Source organism: Polypterus senegalus, chromosome 1, assembly GCF_016835505.1.
Source record: "Polypterus senegalus isolate Bchr_013 chromosome 1, ASM1683550v1, whole genome shotgun sequence".
NCBI lineage: Eukaryota > Metazoa > Chordata > Cladistia > Polypteriformes > Polypteridae > Polypterus > Polypterus senegalus.
Window position 1 is genome coordinate 141,798,913 of NC_053154.1, and position 25,992 is coordinate 141,824,904.

At 35.3% G+C, this 25,992-nt stretch overlaps 1 protein-coding gene across 1 annotated transcript; it reads right to left on the minus strand.

The window, feature by feature from the left end:
- Positions 1–22,203: 22,203 nt before the first annotated feature.
- sox2 (SRY-box transcription factor 2) lies at positions 22,204–24,268 on the minus strand. The gene has a single exon (XM_039759337.1). The coding sequence runs from the start codon at positions 23,961–23,963 to the stop codon at positions 23,016–23,018; it is 948 nt and encodes a 315-aa protein (XP_039615271.1). The 5' UTR covers positions 23,964–24,268; the 3' UTR covers positions 22,204–23,015.
- Between the last annotated feature and the right edge of the window lie 1,724 nt (positions 24,269–25,992).

The window sequence follows — 25,992 nt, forward strand, 5'->3', positions numbered from 1 at the left end:
CATAGTACATGAAACAACCAATTACATAGCTCACATTGCTCCTGGTCAATGCAATATTATTGCAGAACAACCTCATCAACCAGACATAGTCATGTTTCATTTCACTTTCATTTATGTCTGGAATGTCAGCACATTCTATATATTTACTTAATTCTGTTGCTACCGACAACATCTGTAAGGAAATAATAATTTATAAACCAGGTATTTAGTAAACAGGATCAGATACCAAAAGACTAACTTCAAAGCTGTAAATATTTGGCAGGATTTGACATCATGTTTGTTGAATCAGGGCTGTCCAAATATACACCTCAGGAGGGCTTCTGAGTCTTCTGCATTTTATTACTTTCAAACTCTGTTATATAGCATAATTGGTATAATTATCTTATTAACTGACAATGTTAAAGCAATTCTGCCACCACCAGGAACATTTTACATGCCATTACTGTACGTTGTTCTTTTTTTTCCCCAATTATCAAATGTGTAGTAAAGAGAAACACAATTATGCATTCTGTACGTAATATTTAAGAATATAGTTTCAAACAGAATTAAAAACCAGCCCTGTTTAGCTTGTGTTATGATTCTGAATTAGAAATAATTACTGTGGTGTTAAAGTATAGTATAAATTACATCTACATAAGAAAAGCGACAAAAAGCATTAAAATATAATGATATGATTTAGTTTCATAAATCATACTTCTCTTTTACATTGAAACCCTTTAATGGGATATGTGAGCTCACAAAATTGAGGAAAACATTAATCCATGTGTTTAAAAAAAACAAAAGTGCCGTGACAACTTGTTGTTTTCTCTAAAACTCTTCATGTAGTCACTGAAAATCTGATTATCAACACACGGTCGTGGATAATTTTCACTCATGAAATTTAAGGTTGATTTAAACATATGAAATATCTGGATATAGGCAGCTTAGTAGTACAGTGACAAGTACTTGAGCATCCCAGGTTCTGAGACCGGTTTTCTTATCCTGGCCTGGATACTGAGGAATCAGCATGTTGTGTCCATGTCTGTGTGGATTTTCATCTGTGTACTTAAGTTTTTCACCTACATCTGAAAGATGTGCGTATTAGGTTGCTTGGCAATTCTAGAATGGCATAGTAAGTAAGGGTGGGTGTGTAATAAATGTGTCCTATGGTGCCCCTCCATTTTTGTTTCCTGGCTTACATTAGATGGTGCAAAGGTGGAGACTAAACCTTACAACCTGAGATTTGAATAAATGGGTTCAGAAAAAAATGGACAGAAGTTTCAACATAACCATTATAGTAACCAAAAGAGTTCATTTATATTATATGACTTAAATACACCAAATCCTCAAAGTTTTACAAATAGCGTAAGTTTGATATATATATATGTATATATATATATATAGTGTATATATATTTAAAATGGTTGAAAATAATTTTTGTTATTGTGGTCATTTTGGTAAACAGTGGCTTTAAAGTTACAGCATTTGTATGTATAAATATGTCTATACGTGCCTTGAACTGAATTTATGGGTTAGAAAATGGTTGGATATATGGACGGCATACTATAATATACCTAACATTATACTGTTCTGGATGAGTGCTGCTGGATTTCCTCCTCAGTTAATCAATTTTATTTTGCATAGTGCCTTGTACAACAAGTACTGTCACAAAAACACTTTTTTCAATCCAGCTGATATTACAGTACTGGATGAAACCATGCATTCGGCTCAGTGAGTGAAGTTCTACATCATGATTGCTGACTGGTGACCTTTAATCAAATATAAATTCCACTTCAAAATCCAGTGGGAAGGGTTGAATGTTTTTTCCTAATAACTCTTATTGTTCTTTGTTTTCACTCTAAGTGTGCAGCTACCCAAAATGCTTTGGCTTGCCTATAGCCTCTGGAGTCCCATGTGTAGCACGAAAGCCTGAGCAAAGAGAAGCTAAATTTGCAAGTTTTAAAACACTTGATTTTAATTTAGCCACCAGAAGAGGAAGATGTGCAAAATGCATGAAAGATAACAAATAATCATAGCTTATAACAAGCTGCCTACTTAAGACTTTTTCCTGAATATCAAAATGTTCTCTATCTCCACTCTGCAATTGTTTTCCCATTTTTGCCACACTCTTAATCATTGCTAACAATCATACTAATGGAATTACCTGGCAACTCCTGGCAATACCATAACTACTGAAGAGGGGCAAGCATTCCTTAAAGTCCTTGATCTTCCTAATGTAGCCTATACCAACAGAAACATAGAACTTTACAATAAAAAAGGTGATAGTCTGTTTCTGGTCCCAAGTAAAGTTCGTGGACACCCCAAGCCAGAGATTCTCACCTAGGATTCTCTATGGACTCACATCATAGACCCCAAACACACACAGTGAGAGACATTTTTAAGTGGCTTTCATTAAAAAAAGAAATGATTTTAATCTTTCCTTGAGTTGAGCTCTGTTCTTCTTAAGACCAACTAGTCCTAAAAGAACCATTTTCTCACTGCATCTCTTTCACATAACACTCACATTCTCTTTCATTCTATCTTTCTCATTTTGCCTTTCACTCTTACACTTTCTCAACAGCCAAATTCTGACCAAAACTCAATACACATCTTCAAATTCTGTTGTTTGCATTAAAATGGTGGGCTCATGATATGGTATCTGTGTGACAAAAAAGAAGTGGGCTTCAAGAACTATCTATAAACACCAGATAACAAGGAATCCACTTTAAATTACACATCTGTATAAACTTGTACTGGTTTCATGATCCCACAGGTGACTCTTGCACAGCCAGAAAATGAAATAGTTGTGTAAATTTCACCTTGCCATATTAGCGAATCTTTATTCAAAAACCTGTTTTCAAGACAGAGTGTTGCTACGTGAGAATGTGTATGCGAAATACATTTTGAATTTTCAATGCTGATGGATAACAGTTGACTTTACCTGTCTGTCACTGATTTTTTATTGCTAATTTCTTTCCCGATATCTACAGCTAACCTGTAAGAAGAGCTTGGTCCTAATTACATGTACATATTCCATGCCAGATCTCACAAAACAAAGTAAACACCATTTTAGAACTTGAAGAGACTGAAAACGAAGAAAAAAATGAAAGAAAGTTACAATCACAATCTATTTAATAAGGATGATTCAAAAACATGGAGTCCTGCCAGCTGCACTGAAAGTGTAAATTTATTGAAGCAGGTATAAAAATACAGCATTACATACAAGTCATTATTTTTTTTTATCATTTTAGGTTCATTGTCAGGTAAACCGTTATTTCTAAATTGCTACTTGACATGATCTTAAATATATCTGTGTTTATTTGAACATCTGTAATTGATTGGCATACCATTTTTCTGATTTGCTTATTGTTTTAAATGGAGCCATAAACTAACTGAAGAAGAGTGCTAAAAATTCTGACTCTTTGAATGTCATTTTAAGTAAATTGTTGTTGAGTTAAAACATCGATAGGCTTGAAATTGTCAAATTTATTTGAAACACAACAATGTGCTCCCCAAGCAACAATGGCTCTTAGAAATCTAATCACTCTTTTGGTCCTATTTATTATTTTGTAAGAATTGTAATAAAAAATGTAAAAAGAAAAGTTAGTATTGCGTATGCATGTGTATCTAGATATCAGTACCCTTGTTAACTTTTCATGTTGTCTCAGGTTTGAATAATATCTTAAGAGCCAAAGGTGCGCTAGTTCAGTGTATTTAGTGATTCTCTTCTCAGCTTTGGAAAACTTTAATAATCCTTTAATGGCCACTTCTGACTTGCATATGCACACACCTTTGAGAACTATTTACACTAGCCTTCTCCCAGCACTAAGTGGAAATCTGTCATTGCTAGCTAAATCCTCTCCTAGGTTGTCAACCTTGCTTCTACTAGACAGGGTCATGGGGTCAAAATCGATTTCACAGGCCACCTGGAGAGCCTAGACTGCAAACTGACTCAAAAAATTTATATCAGAGTTGGAATGACCTACCACCCAGGGCTAGGCCTAGGCTTACACTTCAACTGGAGTCTCAGGCCCAACAGAAGCTGGCGCAGGGAGAGGCCGGAGTTGTTGACCCTGCTAGCTGACCCCTTCAAACTTCATCTGAATTTTTCTGGCAGTTTCCACGGTGACTAGGCACCCCAAGCTTATCCTACTTAGAGAAAAAAATAAAAAAGGGGGAGCAACATTTTATGAATCTGCTAAGCAGTTATCCCAATATTTCCTGTATTATTTTTAGGGCTAAACTGGTGTTAGAAAAATAAAGACATTTCATTTTCTTCTCAGGTCAATGAATTATTTGATTTAGAAGCAAACAGCATAGGAAAAATGTGTTTGTTTGTGTGTGTGTTCTTATAACATCTGCTGCTCTATATCATTCCACATTCAGTCAAACTAGAATGATCAGATTGACCCTATTCCTCCTGTCTTAAACCTTGTAAATGATGAATGGTGATGCATGTGACATTTAGGAAACAGTTAGAGACGCTTAACATCCATAGCTCATTCAGCAGAAAAACGTTTTTCAAGGAAGGCAACTGTTTTGTTATTTAATGGATTATGTAGCAAATACATGAATGGCACATGTCCTTCTTTAAATTGGAAATCAAAATATTTGGTATCCTAGAATATGTGTTCAAGCCACTGTAGTATATTCCAATGTGTCTCTTACTAATATGCTTCATTACGCTTTCAAGGTTATTGATATAGCATTAGGATTACTTATTTGGGTATAGTTACTAAAAAATGAACTAAGTTAGTTCTTAGTTCTATAAACTAAGTGAGAGAAAATGCCTAAAATGCATGTTTTCAAAAAAAGGTATGTGGTTTGTCATAGTCATAAATGGAATAAGTGGGTGTAGGTGCTGGATGGATGGATGGACAGATAGACAGACAAGCATAATTTATAGTAAAATTATAGTAAACTTTTTCATTTTTTATTCACTCATTTAAAAGGTTAAATAAATAGCAAATAATGGTAGTGATGACTGAGTAACCTGAAGTATAAAATATGTTTCGATTCAGACAGAATTTTAAACACCTGTTATGATTAAGTCATTTTTAGCATGTCTTATTTTAATAAGTAGCATACATTTATTACCTTCAAATATAAATGTTATTTAGTATTATAAATATTGTTTTCTTTTAGAATCAAATTCTAAAAATAAATCAAATAACATAATGTGCATAAACAAGAAAAAGAACTGAGATCCAAACAGATTTTTGTAAAGTAACTAAAAAGTTTTTCATTGCATGTAAAATGATGTTCAAATTCCATAAAATACGAACATAACTTTTACACACACACATATATATATATATATATATATATATATATATATATATATATATATATATATATATATATATATATATATATATAAAACAGACTGCATACTAACTCAAATGTCCAAAAAAGTAGAAAAAGAAAGCCCAAAGACTGCTGCTAAGCCAGTGGCGACAATAAAAGAAAGCATGAATTACTGATCCATGTGTTTTAAGAAAGGTGTGCGAGCTAGCAATGAAGTGAGTGCTGCAATACTGAGAATGTTCATATCGATTGACACAAAAAATGGCTTTCGGCAATTTAAAGTAAAAAAGACAGTTATGGCCCTTAACATTAATGTTCTTTGCTATTAGTATTTTATCACTCAACTTTGTGACATTGTGAAGTAGGGCAATGGATAATTGTACTATTTTGAAATGCTCCAAGCTCATCTAATCCCAAAGCTCAAGTGGCCGTGAGTAAAACTTCAGAGAAAGTTATTGAATGTGACAAATGCAAGGTGACAAATAATCAATAGTCGTATGTTTCAGCATTTTCTTTTGTGTTCGTGTGCTGTTGTGTAGTCTGCTGGTGAAATCTTTGAACAAAACTGAAACAGCTGCTGTGAACATTGTCCATTGAGGATTTCAGGAAATCGATTAATATGTCCTTCCACTGTTTAAAATTCTGCCACAAACTGTAAGACTTTGGTCATAACATTTAAAAAAAATTGATTGAGCAATGTGCTTAACTCTGTAAACATGCCTGTATGCCAAATCAGTCTGTACTGTGGAAAAGTACATAGTGAGGGACAATTCAAACTTTTAGCTGCAGACAATTTTGAAATGTGATCCTATAGTGATGATGAGAATGCTTCTGAATGCTGCCTTTAGATGTTCGTGTAGAGTACCGTAAATGAGTGACACTGTCATATAATCAATGTCCAGAGCTCAGCTGTCAAAGGTCTGCAGCCACTTTTGCCACTACAACCTTAACATGACTTGGCATGCTGTAAAGTTTTCTGCTATTTCAACTTAAAGAAATTGAGGGTTGAACAAGAAATGTCACATACATTAGATGCATTTCTTTCTAATGGATTAAGACACCACACTTTCCATATGTTTAAGACTCATCAAACACAAGCTTCATATGCCTAAATTCTTATTAATTTTCCAACATACATTTTGCTGAGATAGATAGATAGATAGATAGATAGATAGATAGATAGATAGATAGATAGATAGATAGATAGATAGATAGATAGATAGATATTAAACCAATCATTTAATTATTTAATAAAACATAGTTGTTGAATCATCACTGAAGCTCAAGTTTGCTAGTTAATAGAGCTAGTCAAAAAGTAAAAAAAAAACAATTAGTACATAACTTCATATTGATTGAGCAACAAGTTTAAAAAAAAACACCAACATTTATATGTAGGCATTAAGAACCTAACACAACAAAAATATCTGAATAAAACAAAATATAAAATTCACATTGTCTTCTTTAAAAAAGTAAGATAATCATTATAGTCATTGAGCTGCGGGGCTACTAATGATGACTATAACTTTAATCATTAGCCAAGGGTAGAGGGTTGATATGCTTTCTGTGAATTATACTAATAATGTCAGATTTTTAAAAACAACAATGGCTTTAGTTACTCTTATACATTTTGGGTAAGCATATAGCCACTCTTTAAGGACAATTAGTAATAAGCAAACAATGACATGCAGTATGCAGTTGTAAAGCTAAACCTTACCTGTTTAGTTTATCCCAACAGTGACTTTTACTCTGCAAATGAGATGAAGACCTATTTAAGTGATTTACTGATTCTTGGTATACTTTTTAAATACTTTGCTCTTTCTAATGATGAATTAAATAATCCCTAAACTACACCACAAGTATTACATATTCAGAGAGGTGAGAAAGTGCTAATATTAACAAATAAATGGAAATGGACCTTTAAAACTATTAAGTGGAAGGACAATGGTAGAAAGTGATGGACTTGGTGGGAAATCCTTTCAAACATTTGTCAAAAGCATCATGTTTGCGCTAATTTATGATGAGTGTTTGTAATCGAGTACATATGCTAAAATGAAGAGCTAGTTTGTTTTATCAAAAGGTGAATCTTTCAAAACATATTGATATGGGTAAAGAACACATTTTACATAGAAGTTTGACTGGTTTTAAAATTATATGTGAGGTGGGAAAAATTGGTCATTCAAAAGCCATATTTACAGCATAGTGTAGGTAAAAGTAAACTGGAGATGTGGCTGTGCAAGACATGGTACATTGAGAGTTTGGAAAAAGTGGGAATTGAATTGAAAGTCTTAGTAATAAAACCTAAATTGTATTTCACTTAATGCCTGCATGCGTTTCTCTTTAACTTTCATAGATAGATAGATAGATAGATAGATAGATAGATAGATAGATAGATAGATAGATAGATTCTACTCTACAGTAGTACTAGATGGGACGTTTGGAGCAAAAAGACAGTGAAATCTCATCCTAGCTCCAGATTCACGTTTCCGAGGAAGCTGTCATTTCCAGGACAGCTACAATGAAGAACGCGGGAGTGACAGAGCTCTGATCTCCACGATGGGGAGATAACCACCTGATTAAAATGGCTCGCTTGTTCTTTTCAGTCACTCGATCAGCGTGTGAACCCACCTTATTTACAACAAAATGCAGCGGCTGATGCCCGGCACTGATTGCCACACACTTGCTCGCTTGTTGCACTTCGCTGCCCCATACTTTGCAAGAAGCAATAGGAACTTCAATTAAGGAGAGCTTGCATCTGTTTTATTTCAGGATATTCCATTTTTTTAAAGAAGTTCAGAAGGATAAAAGCTTAGTTATACACTTATGCTACAAGTGTAATAAACGGTGCATTGCAGTGTGGATTATTTCGAAGGATATGTATACATCGTTTAAAGCTGCAATCAAAAAATACACTTGTTCATATTTCAGACTCTTTTCCCCAGCTTGCGCTAATTCTTATACATAAATCAATTCAAGACTAATACAAACTAAAGATAAAACAAAGTTCACTCTACATTATCACAGATGATATTATGTGACGAGTCGATAAGAACGAATCTAAAGAATTACTGTTAATGATTATAACAACAATAAAACAATAACAATATTGAGGCTTCAGTTTAATCACTTATATTAGCAAACAGCGATCTGTAAGATATGTGACATATTTGTGATATTCCGTAACCTGTTAAAAAATTCGACTAAGTTAGTTCCCATTTGTATTTGATACGATCCCAATCACTCTTATTACAGAAAAAAACTAGAAGCCCCTATGATTAATTCTTATATAGCCTTCAATTTAAGACTAAAGGACTTAACGTTGTTCCAGAACTGAATTTGCAGAACTAATCATTTCATTGTATAGCTGATGTGTGTGAGTCTGGCTGGAGGTGTTGAGCTTTGCGGCTGTCCTGATATCTCAGCATCGCCTTGTGGAAGACAGGAATCATCTCTGAATAGGGCGTCAGCCCATCATAGGACACACTTAAGTCCACGTGAACATTAAGACCAACTTTGAGAAGCCTGCTAACATGTAAACTTTGCGCCGTGACTTAGCCGTGATTTGAACGCAGGTCACTGACTACTGAGAGGTGGCACTGTAATAACATATAAAGAGGCATTCTTGACTGAATAATGTGACATAATCGCAACCACTGGTTCGCATTAGAGGCGATACAGTTCTTCTAGAATGCTTCTGTTTGGAGATTCTATGATTTCGAGTGGACTGGAAGATTTTGGTTTCCGCCCTTCAGTGTTAAAGCTGGCAAATTAAGATTGGCTCATTGTTAGTGTGTGAATGGATTGGCGTCCAGTCCGGGATTCATTAATGCTTTGCTGCCGGGTATATTTAATATTCTAGAAAATAAAGAATGTTCAGAATATAATTCATCCTGTGACATTAATTTTAGAAATATCTATCTATCTATCTATCTATCTATCTATCCAAACTGAACAGCTTGGTGTAATTAAAACTTGTTGCTCAATCATTAAACAATTATGCATTCATAATTTTCCTTCTATGATTTCTGTTTTGACTGCAGTTCTATTATTCACTAATTTAATTGGTAAATTTGAATTTCAGTGATGATCAGACCACTGCATATTGTTAAATAATTATATAATTGGATTGATTACCGTTTTCTATCTATCTAAATTGCTTTTCAACATAAATCTGAAACGAATTCAACTATAGGGAATATGAAAAAACGATATGTTTAATTTTCTTTGCAAAACACTCAAGTTTCAGATGTTTTTAGTTTAAGAATTTCGAGTTTCGTCTTTCAAAAATTAAATGCAGCCTGGCACCTGATATCATTTTTCGAACGAATGTGTTAAACTTAATAAGCTAAACCTATATTCTTCTTTGTGTTCTTCAGAGCAACAAGTACTATAGGAAGTGAGAAGAAAATTATTATTTTTTTGTTCACAGTCAAGCTTTCCAAAAGAAAGAATTTGTGGAAAAATAAATGAGCACGTTTATTGATGTTTTCTTTTTGAAACTGTAAAAATGATACAGCATTTTGAAACGTATTTACCGCTAGAAGAGTTCATCGTTTTAGTTCAGGAAAGCTAAAGGATCGTTCGGTTCACTAAGGTCCATTCCATGTTTACTTCAGGTGTTGTTTTAGGAGAACAGAAGTAAAGAATCTGAACGCGGGCGGCTTGGAAACTGACAAAGAGCATCTGAATGCATTGAAGGGACAGTTTACTAACGCTGTTGCATGCTTTCTCTTTGCCGATATCTGTGCAGCTGATTGATGTTCAGTTATTTCTATTATTGTATCAGTTTTACCTATAAAGAAACAATCCTAATTTCACCCTCTATAAAAAGACACTCCTTGACATTCCATCACTCTCTACGATATGCCGACAGAAAGGGGGCCATTCAAAATTTTAGATCCATGGACCACACTGGAGCATTAATTAGGCTGATGAAATCCATAGAAATGTATGGATTCGACATAATCGAGTTTCCAGTGCTGGCTGTACTGAAAGAATAGGCGAGCAGCTGGAGAATAGAAATTACTGTTGGAATGAAGTCATGCATGTAATTGAGTATATTTAACACAACCATTCTAAATGATCAATGATTAAGAGTGCATCCATTTAAATTTTATACTCTTCTTGATTTTTTTTTTCTTTGCCGTGTGCGGGCCTGTGTTCTATTAGGAATAAAAAAAAGATGCGGGAGGTCGAAAAGGAAGCTAAAAAAGCATATCTGTTTAGAGGCGCTCCGACATTTTTGCGGAAGGTTTAATTCTGTTCTGGATGTTGAAAAAGCAGGTGTATTTTTCGACCCAAGTGTATTACTATTATTTTTTATTTAATTCACATTATGAATCATTTGTTAAAAACAATTTAATTAAGACCGCGTGCACAATTGTATTGCTGGGGATACAGAATATATAAAAAACACGCCAATTAAATGCTCTTCTGTCTTGTTCATTATTTTGTTTTTGAAGAATAACAAGTTAATCTGGGCTAGGAATGTTCAAAGCATATCGATTTTCTATTACTTAAAAAAAAGGAATATTATTCTAAAATCTTAATATTTTGCTTTGGAGTTGGGCATTTCTTGCGAGGCCAAACTGATGCATTCATCATGTTTACTCATTACCATAAGGGAAAATCTGCGGCTCTTATATAATCAGCACACCTTAATGGACACAGAGTGGATTATATTCCGTTAATACGAGACTACATAATCTGCCAAAATCCACAATGAATTGACAGTTTTATTCAAGGAGAGGGGTTGTAAACAAGCCCACGCGTTTGGGGCTGAGTTCTCCTCTTATTCCTATTCACAACGCTCAGGCTGCGCCAAGGAAATAAAAGGGGCCATTGTGGGTCCCATTGACAAACCAGACCAACTTTTGTAAACCTTTTATTCTAAAAGCATACAAAACGACAATCGCTTTTTTAACTGAAAAGGGGCTACGAACTGTTGAGTTTTTGCAAAGGAACGAGACACAAACACACAAGTACAAGAGATTAAGGCGAATTTTATGAACAGTTGGAGTGTAAATAGCTGCAGGTAGCTAGTACCGAAAAAAGAGGAGAGATTTGCAGTAATGTTGATTGGCCGGACAATATGCTGATCTAAACTGTGCTTTTATTTATTTGTTTATTTATTCATTTCGAAAACGAATAATGTTCTTGGATTCACTAGGTGTTTAATGAAATGTTATTTCATACACGTACCTTTAGCAAAAAGTTCAAAAGAAGATCGTCAATAGTAAAATATTGATAAACAAGCACCTCTAAATTGACTCGGGATGTTGGATTTTAGAACTGGAAGAATTTTAACATTTAACTGGACATCGAAACTTACAGATTTATACATCTTAGAAAGTAGGGCAAGACAGATGGTAATAGCGTCATTAACAAACAAAATTGGGACATACAAGTGAAGCCTGAAATTGGGAGGGATCAAGGGAACAATGGAATCTCCTGTTGGCAAGAAGAAGAAGAAGAAGAAGAAGAAGAAGATTCTGACTCTATCATTACACCTAAAGCATATAGACAGGAATAAATAAAAAATAAATACTATTGAAAACATTAAAAATTATAATCTAAGTGAACACCCTGCTCGTATTTTTTAAAAGAAAGCTTAAAGTAATACATTGTGTAACCTATATATTGTAGGTTGTATTTATAAAGTTAACGCTGCATGTGGAGTCGATTACTATTCAGACGAAAGTAACATTTTTGATAGTAAACAAACTCAAAATCTTGACAATTCCATCTATCAATAATATAGTGCTTTTCTTTCTTTCTTTCTTTCTTTCTTTCTTTCTTTCTTTCTTTCTTTCTTTCTTTCTTTCTTTCTTTCTCTCTCTCCCTCTCGTATTGCATTAGACGTTAACCTCAAGATCAAATCAGCATATGTGCACATATACCAAACGCTTAAAGTACTGGAGTATATCACATCTTTACTATACGTGCCCTGGTGACAGGCCCTCGGGGAATAATATAGCCACTAAATCGAGCAGTTCGTCACAGGCTGTTTTAAGCGATTTTAGAGGTTCCGATCAAACGTTTTGCTGTAATCGACGTTAAATTTCCGGACTGCAGTCTTGAAGAGCGCACCTGCAGAGAGGCGGAATCCATCTCTGATCTACACGCCATAAACTACAGCTAAAAGGTTATTTCTCAGATGAAGTGTGTACTACTGTTCATCTCTACTAAAGTATAGTAGCAGAGATATCCAACAAAAATATTAAAGTGGTTTTAATGCTGTGTTTAAGTTGCAAGCTTACTCCATGCCCAAGACAAGTAAGACATATAACTTTATTACGCGCTCTTGGCAGTTTATGAAACTATACGTAAAGATGAATCACATGCATATAAAAAGAAATTCTACAACATGAATCGAGATCGAAGGACAAGACGAAAGACCCATCCCATCGTTTTAATTCCTCTCGCAATGACAGTGACTTCTAATGAATGCAAAAATACACTGCTGTTAGCTTTTGTTGAGGACTCTTGAGCATGGGAAAGTCGCTATATAAATAAAATGTATTATTATTATTCTAAACTATATATCACTTATATCTTGTCTATGAGACTCTTAACAGATGTATGGAAATAAAAAGATGCTCTTTTTATGTTTAGCATACCCTGTGATGGCATAAACAGAAAAAAATAATAATTCGAGCTCTGGAACAGATAGTTTTTGTCACCACTTATTTCGATTATTACACTTTTTACATTGTTACGTATTTAAAGGGCCTATTTTGCATAATTTAGTACCAAGAGAGATAAAGCTATATATGTTGAAGATAAAACGTTACTGTACTAGGCCCTATAGCAATTACTAACGTAACTGAATAGGTGAAAAGAATTGCAAAAGCCAAATATTAGAGCAGTTAATAATAACTGAAATGTATATGAAAGCATAATAATATTCTGAGATGCTAACACTTGTATTTATTTAAATTTCGTTGAATATTCTTTTAAATAATTCATAGTGATGCTTTGTATTAGCTTCTTTTGGGTGGATAATGTATTGCATTTTACTAAAATGTTTTTTTTATATATATAAATGATCTTTTCGTAAGACATTCTGAATTTCTTTTATTTAATTTATCATTTTTAAGCGAACTTTATATCCATCCCATATTTTCTGTCCACTGTAGAGCCTATACTGGTTACGCCGGCCACAAGAAAAATATCACTGGACGGGACGTCAATTCATACAGAGAAAACTCTGTGGGTTAACCGGGTAACCCTGAGAAAACGAAGTGGAAATAACAGAAGTCCGGGCAGGCAGCAAAAACGCTGGAAGTCAGACGTACTTTGCTTGAAAGTGAAAAGAAAGAATAAGAACAAGAACAAGCAAGCAAGTCGGACGGGGGGTGATGGCTTGCGTTTCTGCTCTTGGGGGTGGCCTTGGCAGAAGGACGGTGATCTGAAGGTTTTTCTTTCCGCTTTAAATGTAACATCTTACCTAAGAAATATATAATGAAATCTCAAACATAGTAAGAAATCACGATAAGAGGCAAGAGGGTTAGATTTTTCAAATGATGATTCAAATCAGACAGACAGACAGACAGAAAGACAGACATAGATAGATAGATAGATAGATAGATAGATAGATAGATAGATAGATAGATAGATAGATAGATAGATAGATAGATAGAACTTGCCCAGATTAGTTCAATTCGAATTGCTTTAGAAGATTTAATTTTTCTTTAAAATTAAAGAAAAATAATTTTAAAAAAATTTTCTTTTCTTTAAAGTTTTCTTAAGTAAACTTTACTTTATTCGGTTTTCTTACACAGTTGAAGAAAAGCTCTCTGGGTCACAAAAATCTTGTCCAAACTAGAGTTCAAGGTTCGCTTTAAGGTTAAGCCGCCGGCAAATGTATTAACAAATATTACTTTTCTTGCTGTTGTTGGTTTCTTTGTATATTCCTCTACTGCATTACAGTGATGCATCTAACACCAGGGAGCTTTACATCCCTCTAAACCCCCTGCTGACGAAACCCCCGCATCAAAGCACATATTGTTCCAAGCGTGGGGTGAACCAGGGGCGGTGGACGAACTACTGCTTACAACTTTTGCTGCCCATCGATAACATTCCTTGAATTAGTGTTTTAACTTATATTTATTTCACTGATTATACTAATATGTTTCCCAATTGAAAACATACGGCAAGTTTTCTGTAAATATAACAAAACCTATTATTTCATAGCATATAGACCATTTCCCGATCAGCGTAAAAAAAAAAAAACGTGGAATACACCGATGAAGTGCAAACCATTCATTACTGATGGCGGAAATTACATAACAGCTTGAATACCCTGCCCATAAACACAAAAAAAGCATAAATGTTAAGAAGATGCATATTGAATTGTTTAGTGTTAAAAATGTTTACATTTCGGCTATAAGATTAAAGTTATGTGTTTTTTTTAAAAACGATTTGTGTGAAATTGTGTATGTGTGGGTGTTTGTGAGCAAGTATGTACAGCTTCCACAGGTCCTCGAGACGACCAGAAATTCAGTATATCGAATTAAAATGAATCTGCAAAAATCCTCAGATTAACAGAAGCATTTGGCACAATAGTTCTATTAAGTTTATGAACAAACGAAGCGGTATTCTGCGTTAGATCCGAAATTTAAGTGCAAATATTTATTACTGGCAAGTTTAAGCACGTCTAAATTTCGAGTTAAGAAGAGACACGTCTTTCTTTTAAATCGAATAAAAAATAACTTGTAAAACGTTTGCCACGATTCTTTTTCAGCATGTGTTTAATGTACTTGCTATATATTGGTTCCAAACAAGAGAAAGCCAAGTTTCAGCTGCATGTGCATTCAAGTCGCCTAATGGTGATTAGGAAATGTTGACAGTCTCAGCTCAGCGCCCAGAGTACCTCATATAAATGACCTCGAGCTAACTGAGCGAGGGTGTCCATGGGCTTCAAGAAAGATTTAGGTTGTTGCTAGGTTCTGAGGGAAACAATTTCTCCAGTAAGTCATGGATGCATGTGTGTGGTTTTGGACTGTCGGGAAAAGTGCAGGGGAAAGACATCTGTTTAAACTTCCACACCTTGGATGTGCACTTAAAGGAGCCGAGATCCCCACGATTAGATTCACATTACCCTTTCCGTATATCGTTCCCTCATAAAATGAACCTTCACTGCAGGAACCAAGCGAGTAAGCGACTGGCATTATTAAATAATAAAGAGATGGTGATTTACATTGCTGTTCATAAAAAACAGCCAATTATCCACCGTTATACTGTCATAAAAATCGTATTAACTTGAATCAGGAATCAAACAATGTCTGCATTAAAAGTACGAGACAATAATATTTATATTATGGTTGTGGAATTATACGTTACTAGTGAATCAAAACTTAGCAATAAAAAGTTTTGTTCGCTCACGCCTTATACTAATGATGAATTAATGGTTTTGGAAGAATTTATTAGTAAACTATAATGTAGCTTAATCGAGATCTTGGCTTTGCGTTTCCTGAAATATTAAACACTCAAGTGAACTCTACGCACATAATGATCTTACAAGACACATTAGAACATGTACTAGAACAATAATCTTTAATTGTGTTTGAACTTTAGTTGTGTTCAGGAACTTATTTCAGAGCTCATGCTTTAAACATACCCATTCCTTCCTGAACCGTTAACTCCCAGATGCCCAGATAAGCACTTTCAGGTTTAAATGTTTAATCATGCTTCACAAACTGTGAAGAGAATAACTATCTCTAACTGGAAACCGCACTTTTACGTCACTGTTTTAATAAGCCGCGGTGTCGTAACAGTCTATGCCGCGTGTCCGGCACAGGGTAAATTCCAGCTCTGCAAATGAATAGTGAACATTTTGCATCCCTTACTAAGCCTTAACGTTATTTAAATAAGATGAAGTGTCATAGAACGGCACCTAGGCATTAATTCGAGGGGATTAATTGTGGGCGTGTTTATCAATACAACACAAAAGCGATCAAGTAGCACTTCGGCTAGTAAAGTGGAAATCTATAGCCAGCCCGCCAATGGTTGAGTAGTAGTAGTTTGCACCTCGTTGTCACAGATTGTATTTGACACCATATGCATTCTTAATCCGCTAAATAATGGCGTCCAATGCAAACCGACCTTTTCCTGAAAATCAGGATGGTAGTTTGAAATAATTAAGTCTCGGAAAGCCATCCTCCTCTTCCAATTAATACAGCTGCTTCCAAGTTCTATCGAACACTTAATACTGCATATGCTGAGTTTTCAAGTAATGGCCGTTATGTGTATAAACTTTAATAAACTAGCATACTCGCAGTTCACAGCGAATATTTTGTACTTTTTAAAAGTTAAAACATTTTCAATGATGTTTCATTAGTAAATGAAACAGCAGAAAATATTTGTATTCTCTCCATTTTTACGATTTCAGTTACATTAAGGAAAGTGACATAAAAACCGGTTTGGCAGATTCTGACGTTGAGTTTGTACACGTGTGTGTGTGTGGGGGTAAAAGAATGAGACAGAGAGACCGTTAGAAACTAGCAAAAGAGGAGCAAAAAACATATTTCAATGATTTCCATCCATCCATCCATTGTTCCAACTCTGTTATCCTGATTTTTTAACTTTAAATCCTCAAACACCTGCGGTTTTCATTTGAATAGTATATTTCAGGTACTCAGAATTAACCCTTTATTGTTTGTAATTTTTAGACAAAAACTTTTTTTATTTAATTTTCAAATAAGATAGATAGATAGATAGATAGATAGATAGATAGATAGATAGATAGATAGATAGATAGATATCTTGTGTTTTCTTCAATATCAATTAATTAGATAGCTAAAACACTGACACCATTTTCCATCATGATCACGATCCACATCCAATAAACGTCTATTATGGTGAGAAAATAGAAATTAATATAAAAGACATTTTCCGTGCACAACATTATTTTAAAGAGAAGAAGAAGAAGAAGAAGAAGAAGAAGAAGAAGAAGAAGAAGAAACAAAGATAAATCTTCTCCAGCGCCATAGCTTTAGATTTTTAGTACCGCGTCACGTTGTCAGTCTTCAGTTGGCGAGGTATGTGGAAGCAGAGCTGCAACCCTGCTGGCTGACAGTGTGTGGTCTATTGAGCAGAATGTGCATTTTGGCTGAACGGTGACCCCCCCACCTCTAGTTCTCTTGCACCTGCACTGGATCAGGGAGCCACTGCCATTCAGCCTATGAGAGATTGTTAAAATAGACGACATCTCTGACAGGGTTCAATTCACTACAGTTTACAATGCATTAATACCCCCGCCATAACCCCCCTCCACCAGCACTATCACCAACACCATCTCGCACACGCACACACATCGTCCTTCACATCTTATCCTTACACGTGCAAAAAATCGCTGCAAGTCAAACCTTTTTTTTTTTTTTTGAGCTCGGTGTTCTCAGACGTTTTATATATGGTTCAATATGCACAATTAAACCTTATGGCTATAATTCGTTGGATTGTAGGCTTTGATAATACTACTTTTATTAAATTTATTTCAGATGTGCCGTTGACAGAAGGATAAAGCAAGCTGCATGAATTTCAACGAAGAATTGTGATAGATCAGAATGAAAAGCAACAAAAGAGGCACACACTTACCTCATTACTCATAAGTAGGATTAAAGATGAAGGAAACATGAATTTCGGTTTTCCGTAGTTTTATTACATGTCTTTTCATCAAACTCTTTTTTCGTTAAGCGCACTCCTCTGGCCATGCCTGGAGTGATTCAGAGGGCTGTCCCGGCCGTAAAGGGCGCCAAGACTGGAACCAGCAATGGACGGGACGCCAATCGGTCGCAGCGCTCATTTGCACAAGCAACCGTGGCAGATTACACAACGTTAAAAAAACAAACAAAACTGTCTTATTATACCTTACATTTCTTTAGTAAAGGTCTCCAGAACATAATTGAATTATACTGTTGCCTAAAAGACACTTAGTTTTACTGTATTTGTTACGAGTAGTACTTAAATCCAATCTCTACAGAAGTAGCCTTGAACTACCCATGCCAACGTGCACATTTCATTTCCTTTTCCAAAAATGAAAAGGTGATATTTTCATATTTATACCATAAAAATGTAATCTCATTACCGATTACTTGGTAAATCTAATGTCAGTGACGTCAGTGTTTCATATTAGCATAATGCAGAAAATATAGCGAATCTGGTGGATGATGATAAGGTTCTCCAGAGGAATTCCTCGCTTGTTTAATACATTAATTAGATTTTTTTCCCCTTCCAAACCTTTTAGCTTGGAGTCGAGGTAAAACACAAGCAGTTTTAGGCTGAACATTTCGTTTCATTAGACGTTATAACCTAATGGACAATTCAAAATGTACCTATCCGTTTTACTAAGTGCGCACCGGTCATTTACAAACCACTTAGGTTTTACTGTGAATTATTTCACAATAGGAATGTACAAAACAAAAGAGAAAAACTACAATTGGAGAAATACTGCGAAACTATCAAAACGTGTTTACGGTTTTTCAGAGATACTTTCGTCAAGTGCACTTTGTATTTCCGATACAATGAAAATAAAAAAACGGAGAAACAGTTGTTTCAGTTTCTTCTACTTTCATTGGTATTTCAGACTTGTTCTCATTCTGTTTACTGAATCATTTTTTTTAAGCTTCCAGTGAAGTAGGTAGGCATTTTTTACACATCCCTTAAGAGCACTTAAAAATAACCAAAAGGGCAAAGCGTGCTATTATTCAATTTGTTTCGCATTTTGATGACAGGTGAATATTTTAAAGCGCTCTAAATTACGCTTTAAAACAATATATTTGTGACGTCAAGATATAGCTATCCCAATAAAAATGACGCGCTCAAAATTACGCAGAATAGTTACGGTCTGTTTATTAACAACTGATAAAATACATAACTCGGATGATCAAACCAGTAATTTACACCATAAGACACACAAATCAACGCCTGAAGTATTATGCTGCCTAAATGAACACATTGTTGGGTAATATTTTGTGAATCTCGTTCCATTTGTTTCCAGATTGATCCGCATTATTGATTGCACCATATTGAGAGATGCAGGACATCACGGACTTAAACAATTTGTAACTTTAAGACACTACATTAAACTTAAAAGTTGGATCTGCGTAAATTAAAGAGGTCTACTTGCTAGCTGCTGCTTTGACAGGAGCTATTCACTGAAAAAATAAAAGCACTACCTGTTACTTCGACTGCGTCAACAAAAAAGGGACATTGGTCTGGATAGCATTAAAAGAGCGGAGATGTCACACTCCTGTAAGCGTACTGAGCCGTTTTCTTATACCTTGCAAATACAGTCAAATACAATTCAATTCACCATGAACTAATAATTTCAGTCTGCAAGGCATCAGTACAAATGCTAGTGAACTGCAACTAGAGCTCATTGAAAACTCCAGTCTACAGGAAGATCGCAATAAACTCCTGGCAATACAAAGTAAACCACCGTAACACAAAGGCTTTGTTTAATTTTCTTCCTGTAATGACTTTAAATGAGAACCCCATCACCATGTTGTTAAGTAGCGCTTCTGTCACCCCGGAGGCACTTCTTCGTTTCTTCATATTCCACTGGAGCAAGCTATCGGTTTAAGAGAATCGAATAAAGTTAAAATATATAAAGTTCTGCAAAGGATGCAAAATTATGCTACTTCATAGGTACGTGCCTTAGCATTGATTTCAGTTTCCGCATGAAATTTCCCTCAAATTAAATGTTTTTTGAAAAATATTGTTGTACACTTAACAGTTCTTCCTTTAGTTAACGTAGATGTATATAGATAGTAGACATATGTAGCTATAGGTTTCGTGCATACTGCTGTGATGTGTCAGTGTGCAATCTTATTGTACAACGCATTAAATCCAGTTTCGACCGACGTTAAAAATTCTCCAGTTTATTAAACATGTTCAGCTATTACAACCGATTCCACTGGTTCTCTAAATAATTAATTGAACTACTGCTCTCTGACCCTTTGAAAGTCCAGTAGGGACACGTTTGTATTAATAATACTTTGGAATGAGCCCTCGTCAAATATTCATTTAGCGGTTAATGTGAGCCGTTTTCCCAGGAGACGGTGTGTAATAGCAGCTTCTAGGCCTTGGCAAGCAATTGCGCTAATCTACCTCTACAGTTCAGCAAAATATTTTAACACTCCTCAGATTTAAAACGCTGTTATATTCACAAGGGATACCATAATCTTATCCTTGGGCTCATTTTAAATACAGGACATGAGGGGATGACATTAAACTTTGACTTCAGGAAACCGGGTGTTGAGTGCCTTATATAGACATAATAATAACACTATAGGACTCAAGCAGCACTCGGGAGTAAGTAAGAGAACATTATATAGCATATTGTAACACAGTTGGGCTTGATTGCGATGTCATTTAATTTAAACAAAGTGCGCTCAAATAATTGATATCTACAAATAATATTAATTCTTCTTAGTTATAAACTTATGCGATGTAAACGTGGAGCATCAAAACATCATGAAGAACTATGTGCTGCTTATTCTGTATTCGTAATGCATTCATTATTATTATTTTTTTTTTTTTTGCTAATTCCTTTACCTTATCGCAAGTCTTTTTATTTTGAACATGTATATATGTATGCAGGGGGTAAGCTGATGAACAAACGCGCACGGAAAAAAACACATACACACGTAAAGTTATAACAGTACTAACATATACGAATAAAAAATGACTCATCAAAGTCAGTTTGGGATGGATTTAGGTTAAGCGAAGCTGTGTTGTTTGAACTTTTTTAAGAATACTGTGTCCAACCCGATTCCAAGGTTGTTCTTTACAAATTAGGAGATTTGTGAAACTCGGAAAAAAGCTTCATGTTTTACTAAAACAATGTTTAATAAACTACTCTTACATATAAAACATAACAAAAATGATAAAGTATGAGTGAAGAAAAAATGTTAGATGTTTTCAAAGCTTTCTTTCTTAAATTTACTTTGTTTTTTTTTGTAAAAATGTTGTGCCAATAGTATGAACAGATTCACATTTTTGTATGAATTTTATGTTTCGAAATTTAAAAATAAAATCGATTATACAAAAGTGCACATCTTATTTACCAGGAACCATCCATCAATTCATCTTCTGAGCTCTCTTTTTCCCTAAATGATAGCGGGGAGTCGGTACCAATCAGGGCTGCGTTTGCCAAAAAGGCATAACACGAGTTTTAAAAATTTCTACTTGGAAATGCAAATGTTTACTTCATGACTGATCATGTACACCCCCTAAACATATATATGAACAAGTAATTTGTTATATTCCACAGAATAAGCAACTGTCGCAGATTGTGAAGTTTTCACGCAAAACGAAAACTACCTTCACCGTTGTATTTCTTCTTTAACTGGCTGGTCCCTTTGATATTTGCGAATATAATGGGACGGCTGGAAGGCACAAACCTAACTGTGAAATGTGTTTCTCCATTCCCAGATATGTGAATTTTCTAAAAAAAAATAAAATAATATTGTCATTACTCAAACATGAATCAAGGGCGTCAAGAAAGCATCTAGTTAAATCATAACGACAAATAAATCCATAGAACATGTCAATAAGGCCTTGTAAAAATTGTTTAAAAGAAAAACATCAAACAAGCACAATCAGCAGTCTTGTATCAACAAGTGGTAAAAAACAGTTTAGATATCAATACTTCCTTTGGTTTGACAACACGAAAAGGTGAAACTAAATATTTCGGCCTTAAACTGGGATCTGAAATACAGAAATATGGTAAACATTTATCAATTCACCATAAAATAGAATAAATCGCTTCTTTAAAGCTACACACAACACACGTTCATTCATAGTATGATGGGGGCAGTTCAAATATTTACAAACAAACAAAAAACACACAGTTGCACGTGAAATATATTGTAACATTCAGACAGAAGTAAAAATAAAACTCAAACAATTTTCAAGTATGCAAATTTCAAAAATTTATTCATTTCAACTCTGCATAATGAAAAACTTAAGCTGAAAACGAAACTGTTATAAGGGTGTTATTAGTTCAAATATATACATGGAGTGTCGGCATACTGGATCAATAATACAGAGCCGAATTTTAAAATACAGCTACGGAAATGGAAAAGAAAAGAAAACCTTTAAATGTCACAATACATTTACAGAAATATTACAAACCAATAGAAAATAATAAACACATAATTCCTTGTATTCCTAACAGAATTAAAGAATGGGGAGCAAAATATATAAATTAACAAGTGTTTAAATCTGCAAAGATAGTTGTATGTCATTTTAAAGTAAAGCGTTTAGTACAATCTATTTGCCCTTTAAAGATATTTACTTTTTATATTACCTGCTTTATACAATTTAAAAAGCCCAATTTTTTCACTTCTAGTACATTTGTTCATTTTATTCATGAACAGTTTTTCGGCGTCTGATCGAAGCAGACACTTGCTTTATAAAATTGGCAACTACTTCGAGTTTACAAACATTTGACATTTTGATTGCCATGTTTCGTTGATAAATACTGTACAAAACGTTTTTCATAATAAAACTTTTAATTGATTGAGGCTAGCTCTAGATATTACTGTAGTGAACTTTTTTGCAAACTTTTGCAAAGTCCATACCGTTCCACTAGAACATTATTAAAAAAATAACAAAAAAAAAAGTTTTCTGTTCCTCCATTGACATCTATACAAGTTCTTTCCCGCCCCCAAAATGTTCTGTACAAAAATAGTCCGATAAGTCCAACGTCTATAGTAAAAGCTCATTTACATATGCGATAGAGGAAGTGTGCCATTAATCGTTGTACCGGGTACAGGTGCGCTCTGGTAGTGCTGGGACATGTGAAGTCTGCTTTGGGCAGTTGGTTCTGGTACTTCAGCACCGGGCAGGTACATACTGATCATGTCCCGAAGGTCCCCGGTCTGACACTGAGGTGCCCTTGAATGGGAAGATGAAGTGACTACCGGTGGACTGGAACTGGACTCCGACTTCACCACCGACCCCATTGAGCTCAGTGTCATGCCCGGGGTGCTTTGTTGCGAGTAGGACATGCTATAAGTAGGTGATCCGTTCATGTAGGTCTGTGAGTTGGTCATGGAGTTGTACTGGAGAGCGCTCATATCATAGCGGTGCATGGGCTGCATTTGGGCAGCGTTGTGAGCGTTTAAGCCCGGGTGCTGCGGGTAGCCCAACTGGTCCTGCATCATACCATATCCTCCGTTTGTCCAGCCATTCATATGCGCATAGCTGTCCATCCTTTGATTGACCCCGGCACCCAAGCCAGCCCCTACACCCACCCCGGTGCTCATGGCATTGCCGCCCGGAGCGAGAAGCCCACCTGGCAGAGTGTACTTGTCCTTCTTCATCAGAGTCTTGGTTTTCCGCCTCGGTCTGTATTTGTAATCCGGATGTTCTTTCATGTGAAGCGCACGAAGACGCTTGGCTTCGTCGATGAAGGGTCTCTTTTCGGTTTCGGATAAAAGTTTCCACTCGGCCCCGAGCCTTTTACTAATTTCCGAATTGTGCATTTTAGGGTTTTCCTGCGCCATTTTCCTCCGCTGGCCCCTCGACCACACCATGAATGCGTTCATTGGCCTCTTCACTCGGTCCGGACTGTTTTTCTGGTTATTTGTAGAGGAGTTCGAATTCCCCGTTCCCCCAGAATTGGGTTGAGGGGCGGGGGGTTTGAGTTCGGTTTCCATCATGTTATACATTCAAACTGATTTTTCGTGTAACCTGCTTCACCAGAAAAAAAAATCCACAGCAGAAAGAGTTCACAGTTTTGTTACCTTGCAGCTTTGAAAAAAAAAACTTTGTTTAGCTAATAGAAGCTTTCAGTCTTATTTATCCTTTTCGCAGGTTCTTGCCGAGTCCAGAAACTTCTCTCTCGGTTTTTAAGAATCAACAAACTACTTTCCCCCCTTCAGTTGAGGCTTGACAACTCCTGATACTTTTTGAACAAGTTAATAGACAACCATCCATGTGATGGGGGCTGTCAGGGAATAAATGGGTTTTACCTGGCCAATCAGAGAGCGACTGTTCTCTCGGCCAGGATTGTGTCTTTTATTAGCATAAAGGGGCGGGGTTACTAGCGGTCAGAGCAGTTGCACCGGGAGGGAGGGACAGCCCCGAGGTAGCCAATAGAAGCGCCGCACATACTATTACAGCTGGAGTTCACTTACTCCCTTTGGAGGAAGTAGAGAAATTTTTAACCAACGTGTTAGACAGAAAATTAGGTATTATTTTATTTATTGGAACGCAGTTACTATTTTGCCCGTCTGTAGGCAAATATTGGTAAGCTAGGCTGCCAATACATTCACCCCGAATTCAAAATTTTAACAAACAAATAGGCCTACATAAGTTTATTGAGTCGGTACTTTCCCCTTAGGTTTTGTTACTCACGTTTTCACTGTTTTTTATTCTTTGTTCTGTGTGTGCATATCTATATAACGGTAACTATTGCGCTACACTTATTTACAACCAAATAAATAAATGATATAATTCCTAGGTTGAATGGTAGTGTTCCTGTTCTAATTATATTTTACTATGTGTATAACAGCCTACATGCGTATTATTACGTTTCTATCTATCTATCTATCTATCTATCTATCTATCTATCTATCTATCTATCTATCTATCGCCGAGGTGTTGAAGCCGAGTGTTAACTTAGCAGTAAGGAAGAATATAAATGACACCTGCTTAATGTCATTTAATAAAATTACTTTTTTTTCAGTCGTTATGAAGTTTTCTTTTATATGCAACATTGCCCGCATTCTCCTGTTACCTTAGTCGGTCTTGCTACCAAATGTGTACAATGTACATGAAATATAACAAAAAAAAATTGGGGTAACTCTGTAGGATTACCCCCATTGTGACAAGGTAAAGTTTCCAAAGGGGTGATCTGAAAAGCAAAGATAAATGGGAGCACGCCTGTTACAAATAGGTAGTTTTGTTTCTGTTGTTGTCACTACATAAGGTCAAACAAAGGCTCGTTTAACTTTACTTCCACCCCGTTGTTGAGACTTTTGTTGTCGCAATGCACTTGAACAGAAATAAAAAGGAAACACTAATGCTATTTCTTCACAATGAAGTGCCTTTGCTATCGGTCTCTAACTTAAAAATTTAGCAGTTCGCCCAAAAAGGCACACTTAAGGAGTAACATGTGACTTGAATAAAACAGAATTCACTTCTTTTGTTTCCTTTCTATCGTCTAAGCTATTTGGATAGATGGATGGATGGATGGGTGGATGGATGAGAACGCACAAAGTCATTCACACATGATGAGCCATTTGAAGGCTTATCTTTGAAAGCCTATTGAATTATCCCTTAAACGTTAAAGTTGAAAAGTTTTGTTTAATTTATATCATTTTAAATGCATTTTATTGTTTTCGTACACATTAGCTGTTGGGAGGCATTATTATAAAAGTACCTGTTCGTGAAGCCTCCAATAAACATAACCGTGACAACAGCGCCGTCTACTGTATATACGTCAAAGTGTAATGGAGAAAATGGATGTTCACAGTAACAAATACAACTTGTTTTATTAGTAACAATAATAACTAATTTAACGCATCAAATTCTTATTATTCCAGCACTAGTTTAATCACAATGTACTAATTATTTTATTTTGAATGGGCAAGTAAAAATAAACACATATGCACAATTTGTTAAAATAACTAAGCTAGATAGATAGATAGATAGATAGATAGATAGATAGATAGATAGATCAAATTGCAATAAAAA